The sequence below is a fragment of the Budorcas taxicolor genome, chromosome 1 (genome assembly GCF_023091745.1).
Source record: "Budorcas taxicolor isolate Tak-1 chromosome 1, Takin1.1, whole genome shotgun sequence".
NCBI lineage: Eukaryota > Metazoa > Chordata > Mammalia > Artiodactyla > Bovidae > Budorcas > Budorcas taxicolor.
In genome coordinates this window covers 123,294,836-123,308,240 of record NC_068910.1, presented here as the reverse complement: position 1 = coordinate 123,308,240, position 13,405 = coordinate 123,294,836, and the positions used below count along the sequence as shown (strand labels likewise).

Genomic DNA, 13,405 nt, shown 5'->3' with positions numbered 1-13,405 from the left:
GAACTAAAGAGCCTCTTGATGAAAATGAAAGAGGAGAGTGAAAAAGTTGGCTTAAAGCTCAACATTCAGAAAACTAAGATCATGACATCCAGGCCCATCACTTCATGGCAAATAGATGGGAAAACAGTGGAAACAGTGGCTGACTTTATTTTTCTGGGTTCCAAAATCACCGCAGATGGTGATTGCAGCCATGAAATTAAAAGATGCTTACTCCTTGGAAGGAAAGTTATGACCAACCTAGACAGCATATTAAAAAGCAGAGACATTACTTTGCCAACAAAGGTCCATCTAGTCAAGGCTATGGTTTTTCCTGTGGTCATGTATGGATGTGAGAGTTGGACTATAAAGAAAGCTGAGCTCCGGAGAATTGATGCTTTTGAACTGTGGTGTTGGAGAAGACTATTGAGAGTCCCTTGGACTGCAAGGAGATCCAACCAGTCCATCCTAAAGAGATCAGTCCTGGGTGTTCACTGGAAGGACTGATGTCGAAGCTGAAACTCCAATACTTTCGTCACCTGATGCGAAGAGCTGACTCACTGGAAAAGACCCTCATGCTGGGAAAGATTGAGAGCAGGAGGAGAAGGGGACGACAGAGGATGAGATGGCTGGATGGCATCACTGACTCAATGGACATGGGTTTGGGTGGACTCTGGGAGTTGGTGATGGACAGGGAGGCCTGGCGTGCTGTGGTTCATGGGGTCACAGAGTTGGATGCGACTGAACTGAAATAAGCCAGTTCAGTTCAGTTCAGTCACTCAGTCGTGTCCGACTCTGCGATCCCATGAATCACAGCATGCCAGGCCTCCCTGTCCATCACCAACTCTCGGAGTCCACTCAGACTCACGTCCATTGAGTCAGTGATGCCATCCAGCCATCTCATCCTCAGTTGTCCCCTTCTCCTCCTGCCCCCAATCCCTCCTAGCATCAGAGTCTTTTCCAATGAGTCAACTCTTCACATGCAGTGGCCAAAGTACTGGAGTTTCAGCTTCAGCATCATTCCCTCCAAAGAAATCCCAGGGCTCATCTCCTTCAGAATGGACAGTACATAGATTAAAAAACAATGAAAAAAATTTTAAAGAGATTATAACTACAATAAACAATAAAAGGATAAGCATGAAGATGTAATTCATAAAAATCACTAAACGTGGGTGAGGAGAGTATAAAAATATAGATCTTTTAGAATGTGTTTAAATTTAAATGACTATTAGTTTAAAACAAGAAGATATATTTCTGGGTCGGTCAACATAACTGAACTCCATGATAACCACAATCAAAAAACACAATAGATTCACAGAAACAAGAAAGGAAAGCATATTATAAAAGAAAATCATTAAACCACAAAAAAGAAAAACAAGAACTGAAAAAACCACTGGAGAACAAGGATTAAAAATGGCGATAACTATATACCGATCAATAATTACTTTAAACGTTTATAGACAAAATGCTCTAATCAAAAAACAGAGTGCAGACTGGATTTAAACAAAAACCTGCAATATGCTGCCTAAAAAGAGACTCACTTTAGGGCAAAAGACACACCGACTGAAAATAAGGGGAGCAAATAGAAACAACAAAGTGGGGTAGCAATACTCAGACAGAATTTACAAAATTGGATTCATTCCAGGATCACAAGAATGGTTTAGCATATGCAAATCAGTGTGATATACCACATTAACAAAAGACAAAAACCACATGATCATCTCAATAGATGCAGAAAAGGCATTTGACAAAATTCAGCATGCATTCATGATAAAACTTTCACCAAAGTGGGAACAGAGGGAACATATCTCAACATAATAAAGGTCATTTACAACAAATCCACAGCCAACATAATACTCGGTGCTGAAAAAATGAAAGCCTTCCCACTAAATTCAGGAACAAGACAAGGATGCTCACTCTCACCACTTTTCAGTATCAAATTTGAAGTCCTAGCCACAGCAATCAGACAAGAAAAGTAAAAGTATCCAGATTTGAAGGGAAGAGGGAAAATTTTCACTGCAGAGAACCCAAAGTCTCTAAACAAAAACTACTAGAATAAATGAATTCAGCAATGTAACAGGGTAAAACAGTGATATAACAGAAGTCTGTTGCACTTCTTTACCAGTGAACTACCAGGGCGTTAAGAAACTGTCCTGTTTAAAATCTCATCTAAAAAATAATACACCTAAGACCAAACATACAAGGAGGTGAAAGACCTATATGCAGAAATGTATAAAACACTGACAAAGGAAATCGAAGATGACTCGGGAAATGGGAAGCTATCCTGTGCTCTTCGATTGGAAGAATATTGTTAAAATGGCCATACTACCCAAAGAAATCTACAGATTTAATGTATTCCCTCTCAAAATACCCATGATACTTTTCACAGAAGTAGTATAATCCTAAAATTGATATGGAACAACAAAACACCCAGAATAGCTAAAGCAATTCTAAGAAAACAGAACAAAGTTGGAGGGGCAACCCCTTCTAGACTTCAGACAATACTACAAAGCTACAGTAATCAAAACAAACAAAACAGATTTACAAATCAATGGAACAAAATAGACCAGAAATAAAACCATGCACCTATGGTCAAGTAATCTGTGATAAAAGAGGCAAGAATATACAATGGAGGGGAAAAAGAAAGTCTCTTCAACAAGTGGTGTTGGGAAAGCTAGACAGCTACATGTGAATCAATGAAATTAGAACATTCCCTCACACCATATACATAAATGAAATGGTTTAAGCACTTTAAGACAAGTGAACATAGTAAAAACATTCTTTGACATAAATCATAGCAATGTTTCCCAAGGCCAAAGAAATAAAAGCAAAATTTAATCAATCAGAACTAATCAAAAGCTTTTGCACAAGCAAATTGTCAACAAAACAAAAAGAACCTACAAAATGGGAGAAAATGTTTGAAATGATGTGACCAACAAGGGGTTAACATCCAATATAAACAGCTCATACAACTCAATATAGAAAAACAAACAACCCAATCAAAAAGTGGGCAGAAGACTTAAGGAGACAGTTTTCCAAAGAAGACATACAGATGGCCAACAGGCACAAAAAAAGATACTCATTTATTACAGAAATGCAAATCAAAGCTACATGGTATCACCTCACACTAGTCAGAATGACTGTCATCAAAAAGTCTATGAATAATACATGCTGGAGAGGCTGTGGAGGAAACCTTGTACACTGTTGATGGGACTCGTAAACTGGTGCATCCACTATGGAAGGATGGAGGTTCCTTATGAAACTGAAAGTTTGCAGCTGCGAGCCATGAGCTACAGGGGGATTCGTGACCTCTGGAGGAGAGGAGTTCGATCCAGAGTCAGAGAGAAGGCTTGATCACTCTAAGATTTTGTGTAATAAAGTTTTATTAAAGTATAAAGGAACAGAGGCAGCTTCTGACACAGACTTCAGAAGGGGACAGAAAGAGTGCCCCTCTTGTTAGTTTTTAGCAAGGAGTTATATATCTGTTAGCAAGGTGCTGATCAGATAAAGAATCCCCTCAAAACAGAGAGCTGCATCAGCCCCTTTCCCACAACACACATTTTGAGATAGCATTGGCACAAGGTAAGTCATCCCCCCCGCCCACCTTAAAACAATTGACATGAATCTTAAAGAAAGGCAGGTTTCCAAGCAAATAGTTTTATTAACATACCTTAAGAGAACATTTCCATGAGTAACACATTCTGATTTGTTGAATTATAGGTTCAAGGTTTGAGTCTTTAGGCCTAACCCACTAGAAGAAAGGCAGATTCCAAGGCAAATACATAGCTCATTAACATAGCTTAAGAAAAATATTTCCATAAGAAAAACATTGATTAACTCAAGGTTTGAGAAAAGTTAAGGGAGAACCAGGTGTTGCCATGACAACACAGAATTGAAAAGAATCCTTTTAATTCTGAATAGAGAAAGAAAAAAGTCTGCCACGTGCAGTTTATTTCCTCTACTTGGGGACCCCTAGCCTTCCTACCTGTTACCCTCTCAAAACTAAAGCTACTATATGATCCTACAACCCCACACCTGCGTATATATCAAGGAAAAATGAAAACTCTAATTCAAAAAGATACATGCACTCCAAAGTTCACAGTAGCAATTTACAATAGCCAAGACACAGAAAAAAGCAAATCAAGTGCCCATCAACAGATAACTGGCTTAAGAAGATGGCCGAGTAATATTTCATTCACACAATGGATACTAACTAGTCACTGAAAAAGAGTGACATAGTGACACTTGCAGCAACATGGATGGATCTAGAGAGTGTCATACTAAGTGAGTTAAATCAGAGAAAAACAAATACTATATGATACCGCTTTCATGTGGCATCTCAAGTAATACAAATGAAAGTATACACAAAACAGAAACAGACCTACATACATAGAAAACAAACTTATGGTTTCCCAAGGAGAAAAAGAAGGGAGAAGGGACAAGTTAGGAGTATGAGATTAACAGACACAAACTACTGTACATAAAATAGGCAACAGTATTTACTGTATAGCACAGCAATCACACCCAGTATCTTGTAGGAATCTATTAAAATAAAGAAAAATAACAGGAAAAAAAGGTTTTGGAGATTATGAACAATTAGCATTCAGTTAACAAATACCACTTTATATTCAGTATGTAATATTACAATAAATGTCACTAAAAATACAAATGAAACAGTCATATATCAAATGTTTAAAAGTTCAGACATAATCTCTTTCAAAACCTGATGCTCCTCACCACCAGACCAGGCAGCAAGGACCCTGCAGGATCTCCACCACTGTAGCCCCCCTGCAGCACTGAGGTGACCTGTTTGCCAGGTTAAACCCTATTTGGGCAGACACTGGGCTACCTTTCCATCCCTGGGGCAGAGCTGGAGTGGGCACTAAGGAATCCCGTAGTCATGCTGTCCTAACAGGCCATCGCCTGCCTCCCTATGACAACAGACACCCCCGCTTCAACACGTGAGCAGAGACCTCTGGACCATGTTTTCAGATCCTGACCCAAGGGTGTTTTTTCCTCAACTAAAATTCAGGACCATTGGAGGTGAGGTTTTTTAAATCTCAGTGGGCTTTTTAAACCATGTATGTCCAAGTACCAGGACCTCAATGCTCGTAACTGGCGTGTGCTGCACAGGTTGCACGCAGGTTCCCAGCATCTCCACCATAAGCGCTTTGGCTGCTCAAGCCCTCGCTCCTGTAGACTCACCTCACCCATAAGGTGCAGGCTGGGGCCAGACCCCCTGAGGAGTGTGTCCCCTGGCCAGTGCACTCAGGAGGCCACCGGGTGCTCGGCTCAGATGTCATCTGCTCACAGAGGCTTCCCCTGACCACCTGACAGAAGAGAATAACCTGCCAGTCACTTCCACCCACTTCTGTTGCTTCATTTTCTTCACCGTGCTCATACTGTCTGAATCCCAACTGTGACTTCCGTACCTTTCCTATAACATTTTATTCACAATAAAGGTGACTGTTAAAAATTTTCAGCGCAGTTTGATGGAAAGTTAACTTTTCCTCAGTATATCATTTTTTCTCTTTTTATTCTGAAAGGAGGATTCTCTGGATCACGTTTCAGACATGGAAGAGGTTTGCGAAATATACAAAAGAGGAAAGACAAAAAGAAGAGAGGCGAGAGCAGCTCCGTAGGAAGGTAGCTGAAATTCTTCCAGATTTCCAGATGTTCACACTGCTGTGACTCGGCCATACAGCACTCAGATGCTCAGCCCTTGGGTAAGGAGCCTGTGGTGGACAGGGGGCCACAACCCGCGCAGGCGCAGTGCAGTGCTTACAATGGGAGTTTCGTCAGTCTGTGTGTGGGTTACCTCCACCCACCCACGTATACGTGCAAACATCTGGCTTATGTTCTGTCCCATACTTTTGGGATCAAAGGAATTATTTTGTGAATGTATACTTCCTTCTTTGATTTATCTTGGATTGCTAATCAGTCCACTAAAGCATTTATCACAGCAGGCCCATCCAAAGGAACAGTCTTGGGCTCTGCTGTTCAGATGTACCCTATATATTTTTAGTATCATAAACTTTATGATGTTTGTTTCCCTAAGACTGTGCAGGGAAATGTGTCCTTATAGCTTACTGTGAATTGTTGACCAATGTAACTGTAACTCAATAGAAATTAAAAATAGTGGGTACTTAGAAAAGGAGGGCCAGTCGTCTAGTCCCTCAGCGACAGCAACAGGCATTCTGCCAGACCCTGTCCATTTTGCCCACCTGATGGAAAACTGTGGATCAAAAGGCACTCCGGGAAGCCACTGCAAAGGATAGCAGCATCTCCTGATTTCAGAGAAACCGGGGCACCAAAGATACTTCTCCTCAGTGCACTTTTATAATGTGAAGAGAAGTCCAAAAGCAAAGACTATCAAAGGCCATCCAGCAGTCTGTTAAAATGTAGGCTCATGCTTCCAGCTGCAAACTTGAAATAACACATTCGATCTGTCTTCTAATCCTCAGCTCAGCTTGATCTATGTATCAAGCTTGTTGTTCAGTTGCCAAGTAGTGTCCAACTCTTTGCAACCCCCTGGACTGCAACACCCCAGGCTTCCCTGTCCCTCACCATCTCCCAAAGTTTGCCCAAGTTCATGTCCATTGAATCAGTGATGCCATCCAACCATCTCATCCTCTGTCGCCCTCTTCTCCTTCTGTCTTTAGTCTTTCCCAGCATCAGGGTACTTATCTTGAATTCAAAGAATGTTTTAATCTTTAAGGTGCTAAAGAATGTAAAGACTGACACAACACTCCTGTGAACTGTCTGAAAGAGTTACCTGCTAGAAAAAAAAGTTTTCATTACAAAGTACATGCATATAACAACAAATTCAGGCAATAAATGCACACAGTAAAGTGAGACAGTCTCTTGCAGCCCTGAGGTAACTACAACTATTTGGTAAGCTTAAAATTTGAGTTGGCAATAAAATTCTGTGTGTTGTTCAATAAATCATGTTATTGTCTCTTACTTCCTAGAAGGGATATCTAGCTACACCACCTACAAAATGACATATCCTTCTTCTATGGAAGATGTCTTATGATTTACTCAGATACAAAAAAAAAAAACAACACTATATTGAGCTTTATTTCTTCCAGTCTCCCTATTCTCACTTATCTTTTCCTTTAATATGATTGTAATCATCATCTAAAAATTCTAAGACTAATGGCCGCTAAAGGAATGGGACTAAAAGCAACTCATAGTTAACCTCTTCCTGTCTAAATCACAATCTGTTTTCACTTATCTTTAGCACATTGGCTGATATTAGCAGTCAGAAATAAAATACCAATTTTGTTTTAATGCCAAGTCAGTAGATAAGGAAGGGTGGATCCCTCAAATAAATGTGCCAGGGGTCTAAATAAATTGCAGAAAGCTTAAGTTTTCTCTCTTAAGCTTTATTTTTACTTTGATTTCACCTCCAGCATCAGTAAAAATTGAGTCTTCAGCAGTCCACATTCTGATTGTTTCAGCAAGGACTTTTTACCTACCTACAGAAACCTTCTGAAGAGACACAGGAAAATAACTTAGAAAATGACCTACTTAGCAAGAAACTTAGTAAATGACCTAACAATTTCTTGCCTGCTGTATCCTAAAGATACAATTTAAATGCTGGAGAGGGTGCGGAGAAAAGGGAACCCTCTTACACTGTTGGTGGGAAACTGTGAAGATTCCTTAAAAAACTGGAAATAGAACTGCCATACGGCTCAGCAACCCCACTGCTGGGCGTACACACTGAGGAAACCAGAATTAAAAGAGACACGTGTAGCCCAATGTTCATCACAGCACTGTGTACAATAGCCAGGACACGGAAGCAACCTAGATGTCCATCGGCAGACAGGTGGATAAGAAAGCTGTGGTACATATACACAATGGAGTATTACTCAGCCATTAAAAAGAATGCATTTGAATCATTCTAATAGGGTGGATGAAACTGCAGCCTATCATGCAGAGTGAAGTAAGTCAGAAAGAAAAACACCAATACAGTATACTAATGCATATATATGGAATTTAGAAAGATAGTAACAATGACCCTGTATGTGAGACAGCAAAAGAGACACAGCTATAAAGGACAGACTTTCGGATTCTGTGGGAGAAGGCAAGAGTGGGATGATTTGAGAGAATAGCATTGAAACATGTATATTACCATATGTGAAGTAGATCGCCAGTCCACGTTCCATGCATGAGACAGGGCGCTCAGGGCTGGTGCACTGGGACGACCCTACCGGATGGGATGGGGAGGTAGGTGGGAGGGCGGTTCAGGATGGGGGACACATGTACCCCCATGGCTGATTCATGTCAGTGTATGGCAAAAACCACTACAATATTGTAAAGTAATTCAGTTCAGTTCAGTCACTCAGTCGTGTCCGACTCTTTGCGACCCCGTGAACCACAGCACGCCAGGCCTCCCTGTCCATCACCAACTCCCGGAGTCTATGTCAGTGGTGCCATCCAACCATCTCATCCTTTGTTGTCCCCTTCTCCTCCAGCCCTCAATCTTTCCCAGCATCAGGGTCTTTTCAAATGAGTCAGCTCTCCGCATCAGGTGGCCAAAGGCCAAAAGGTGGCCAAAGTAAAGTAATTAGCCTCCAATTAAAAAAAGATACGATTTAAAATGTTATTGCTGGACTTCCTTGGCGGTCCAGTGATTAAGACTCCAAGCTCCAGTGGAGGGGGGATGGGGAGGCAGGTTTGATCCCTGGGGGACTAAATTTGCACATGCTGCCCAGCCAAAAACAAATAAAACATTGTTGCTAGTAAAATGCCCAAATAAGCAGTATCCCCAGCCTACACAACTGGAAAACTAACCCCAAGGAAAAGAACAGTTGAGGGCTGGGGGTAGTTTCCGTCCACAGCATGGGGAGGACAGGTTGCCAGAGAGGCAGCCCGGCTCTGATGCAGGCTTTTCTTAAAGCTCAAGAGAGTTCAGGAGACAAACCAAGAAGCATCAACTATTTTCCTTAAAGAAAGCACTTTATTTTCCATTTAAACAACTTGGTCACGGTACATTATTTTACATGAATGGCAGTAATTTTTTAAATCTCCATTTAAAAGGCCTTGTGTCTGAGTCTGAGGTGATAAGAGGATATGAATACAAGTATAAAAACAGTGCAAAACGTTTAGCCCACAGCCTCCAGATTTGGCTTCAGAAATCCCCTCTAACGTTGCTGAGTTAGTTACATTAAATATGAAATATAATATTAAATAAATTTTCCTGGGCTTCCTCTAGTCTAACATCAGACCCAGAAATGCAATCAAATGAAAAGGCTCAGAAGCCCTAACAACTCAAACCGTCAAAATCACGCAGACTATAAGATCACAACAGGATGAATTTGTGAGTTCTATAACACAGCATCTTGTCAGTGGCACCATCTGAAGAAACAGCGGATTTTAGTTGCATCCATAACTAGAATAGACTAGCTGTGGTTTTAAACCTTTGCTCTTAAAAGTATTATTTTTCTAGAAGTAAAAGATGCTATCAGGAAGGTTAGAGTTGTGACAAGTCACAGGCCCGACGGAAATAGTCACAACCCCTAAAGGTCTCTGTTCAACCAGGTTTTGACCTGCTGCTGATACTACAGTGAAAAGGTTTGTGCCAACTGAAGTGGGAATAACTATCCATTAGAAACAGGATTAAATGTAGCTGATTTTGCAGAAAGTTTGTATTAGTCACAACAAACATCCACAAGAACATACTGAATTTTCTTCAGCATTAAGTGAAGCTTAGTTCTCATTCACCACCTGCATCACCTTTGTGATGTTTAATACAAAATGGCACACCTGTCAAGCTGCTGATGAGAAAACCATTTTCCAAACAGGTGCCTCAAGCAAAAGTCTCCATTATCCATTTCTTATTTGAGGAAATGCTTTTTAAAATACAGGATACCAAAATATGGCTAAAATGAAGTTGTCATATAAACCTACTTACCTAATTTAAAGAGACCTTAAACCTCACAAAACATTAATTTTTAAACATCCTGGTTAAAACTGTGCTTCAAGATGTCATATTTTTGCTTATATAAGTTGAGTTTTATAATAAAAAAGCTAACATCCTACCCAAAGGAAATAGCCTATTAAGCAGATGGTCACTTTACAGAGAACCTTACCAGCATTGTGTCTTCTGGCAGTGGAAGATTCTAGTATAGAAAATTTTTTCTTGCTAAAAATTTTACAAGTACCAAGGACTATTGCATAAGAGAAAGTCCGTAGCAGTCTTTCTGCTAGGCAGATGGTACAGTGGAAGACAAGTACTTCATTCACCAAAGGAAACCAGCACTACTTGGAAAGCAAAGATTTACCGGATCCTAAACACACACGGGTGGCTGACATGAGAAGGGCAGCCCAGCATGCCCAAAACACACTTAAGGCTTGACTTAAGCAGCATCAGAGAAACCTACCAAAAAGGCAGTGTCAACAGATGGTCAGCTCGCTTCAGGTGTGACCAGCAGTAACCACAAAGTACTCTGGGTAGCATAAGAAACGTTTTTAAGTATTGAAGGATCCTCTCCCTTTATGCAGTCCTGATCATTAATGGTTTCTCCCTCTGATCTTCCAAGTGGACCCCTTTCTCTTCCCCAGGAAGACGACACAGTGGCATGACCATAATGTAAGTGGTCGGATCACAGTCGATCATTTAGTAAACTCCATATCCAGCATGTTTAATAACAGAGGCTGAGGACGTGGGGTGACAGGGGGAGAACCACTTTGTCTGCACTATATTGGGGCAAGCCTGCTCTTACAGCCAAGAAACTGTGGGCTTCAGGTTTGCTGGGCAATTCCCCATGGTTACCACCACCTTTCTCTGGGGCTCATTCACTCACAGAGGCCTTGTCCTTTAAAAGAACAAAATCCCTCATGTGGTTCCAGATGGTAAAAAGGCTTGAAAGTCCAGGAGTACAGCTGAAGGATGTCCCAGAGTCACAGAAACTGCTCATAGATAGTCCCTTGGCTGCTGCTCCTTTGGGTGCAAATACTTCAATAGGCTTTTACCTCCACAAAACCAGTGAGCTTTGCAAAGGTTTGTGCTTGCTTCTGTAAAGTGCCAATCATGAAGTTCTCAAAGAACTTCAAACAAGCACCTTAATTCCAATCAGCCAGAATAACATGCAAAGAAAGTCCTTATCTGAGTGAGGGGAAACAGTGAATTGCCCATCCAGGTAACCCTATTGGGGGTGTGTTGTTATAAAGATGGTGATCATTCCTCATTCTCCCAAACGAGGTTGGTCTTTTGAGTACTCATCTTCAGCTGGGGGCTTCCCAGGTGGCGCCAGTGGTAAAGAATCTGCTTGCCGACGCAGGAGCTGTAAGAGACGCAGGTGTGATCCCTGGGTCGGGAATATCCCCTGGTGGAGGAAATGGCATCCCACTCCAGTATTCTTGCCAGGAGAATCCCATGGACAGAGGAGCCCAGGGGGCTACAGTCATGGGGTCACAGAAGGGACACAACTGAGCGTCTGAGCAGATACACATCTTCAGCACATTGTATTTTCACTGTTGCTAAAGATTTGGCCAGAGGCCAAGATTATGCACTATCCTAACATTTCTGTAAATTTTATTATTATCAATTGCTAAACAATCTGAGTTAGCTATGAATCTGGCATTCAAGAGACTACAATCAGAGATATCTGGCCACACGTGCTATCCTTGACATTATTACTCTCTCTTATCTCCAACCCATACATAAAGGAATTAGTTATATCAGCGCCAATGAATTCCAAATGAATGCCTGATTCTGGGCCAGGGATAGGGCATTACCATACAAACCACAGACTGCTAACATCCCCAGACTTGCTCTTTGGCTCATCATCAATGTAATATGGAGTCTATCATTCATTAAACAGTCCATCTCTGGGGAGAGCAATGACAAGCTTGTATAAAAATGTGGTCTGTGTCTTGAGGAGAGCCTTGATTAATGGCAGGACTAGGGGTGGTGCCAGCTGCAGAGGGCAGAGATGCACAAGTAGCAATGTTTCTTCTCGACCTTTATAAACCTCTTGCTACAGCAGCACACACAGAAAGACTGAAAAAGCTGGCAATATTTTTCCTATGTTAAGCTGTAAGCCAAGGCAAATTTAAGGACTCATGAATTCTTTGAGGTTCTACAAAGAAGTACAGGTACAAAACCAAGTATTTCAAGAGGGTATTTTCCCCATGTGAAATCAATTGCCTTGTCTTAATTCTATGGCAGAATGGGCCCATGCCAAATGGTTAATCCTTTATACATTTTCCATTTTGAGATATGATTAAAGAAACAATTTAGGAAGAACTAGGGAAGAACAGTAGTCTATTACTTAGTGGAAACCACATATACCCTGTTTCTTCTCTCCCAGGGAGACACTTCTATCTTGGGCAAGGTGAATGAGAAGAAGGTGCAAGTTAAGTGGGAAGACATCAATCAGCCACTTAAGAGCTCATGCCAGAACAATGTGAACGCCAAAAGACTGGTTTTTGCAACTTAGTGCTGTTACTGACAGTATCCGTATTACTTATGTGAACAAAAACATCAAGCCCTTGATATAACCAGCCACCCTACCCAGAAAGAGTGAACTGTTTCCCATAGGAGTGTCTGTTCTTGTCCAGTTATTGTCACAAGTGTGCAAGCACCTGACCAGGCAAAACATGGGAAGAAGAAAACATTGATGCCTCCTGGAGTTACTGGGAGTAAATCCAAGCAGAATAAATATACAAGAAGTAAGGTAAATATAAGAACTCACCACCTAAACTCATGGCCACGGTACATTATACTAGTAATAATTATGCTTAAAATCATCAACTATCCTTTCAATATCAGATGACAGCATAAATCCATCTGCTCATCTGTTTGAGTAGTTAACATCTAATACTTCAGAAAGAGAAATTCCCCTAACTGTACAACATGTTATTTGAGGATCTGTTTTTCACTCTGAAATGCTGAAAATGGATTACTCCAATAATACTAGCTTCAATATTCCGACCTACAAATATTTTTTCCAGTCTTAGGATTCTCCTAATAATACTTCATACCTCCTTGCTGCTTTAGTTGCTTTTCCATGTTTTCTACAAACCTCATCCTTCACGGGACCCCTGCCCCTCAACAACCGCTCTGTGAGGTAGCCAGGGCAGGCATCAGTACCCACTTGACAGGTGAACCTGAGACTCAGCGAAGGGACTTGACTGAGGGTCGCATGGCTATACAGAATTGAAAGAGGGACTAGAAACTCTCCTGATCCAAGGCTCTTTCTCCCATAGTAATGGGTGGGAACTGCTTCTATCCATTTGTGCATTAGCAATCCGCAACTTATGGTGACTTATTTAGTAAGGTGACTGGGAAGGAATGGCTCTACTTTTACCTCTTAGATATAAAAATCTCTTTTAAGTTATGAAATCAGAAATGACGCTTCATTTCTTCCCAGTCCAGCGCCTAAACCTGAGCATGGCCCTATAATGCCTTTAGGAAACA

The 13,405-nt window shown here is 41.1% G+C and overlaps 1 protein-coding gene across 1 annotated transcript in view; it reads left to right on the top strand.

The window, feature by feature from the left end:
• The window catches only part of CCDC191 (coiled-coil domain containing 191), a 95,072-nt gene extending 89,405 nt beyond the window's left edge, over positions 1-5,667 (top strand). The window contains exon 17 of the mRNA XM_052647418.1: positions 5,523-5,667. Coding sequence (XP_052503378.1) covers positions 5,523-5,667 — 145 coding nt within the window. The remainder of the gene's footprint in view (positions 1-5,522) is intronic.
• Positions 5,668-13,405: the final 7,738 nt, after the last annotated feature.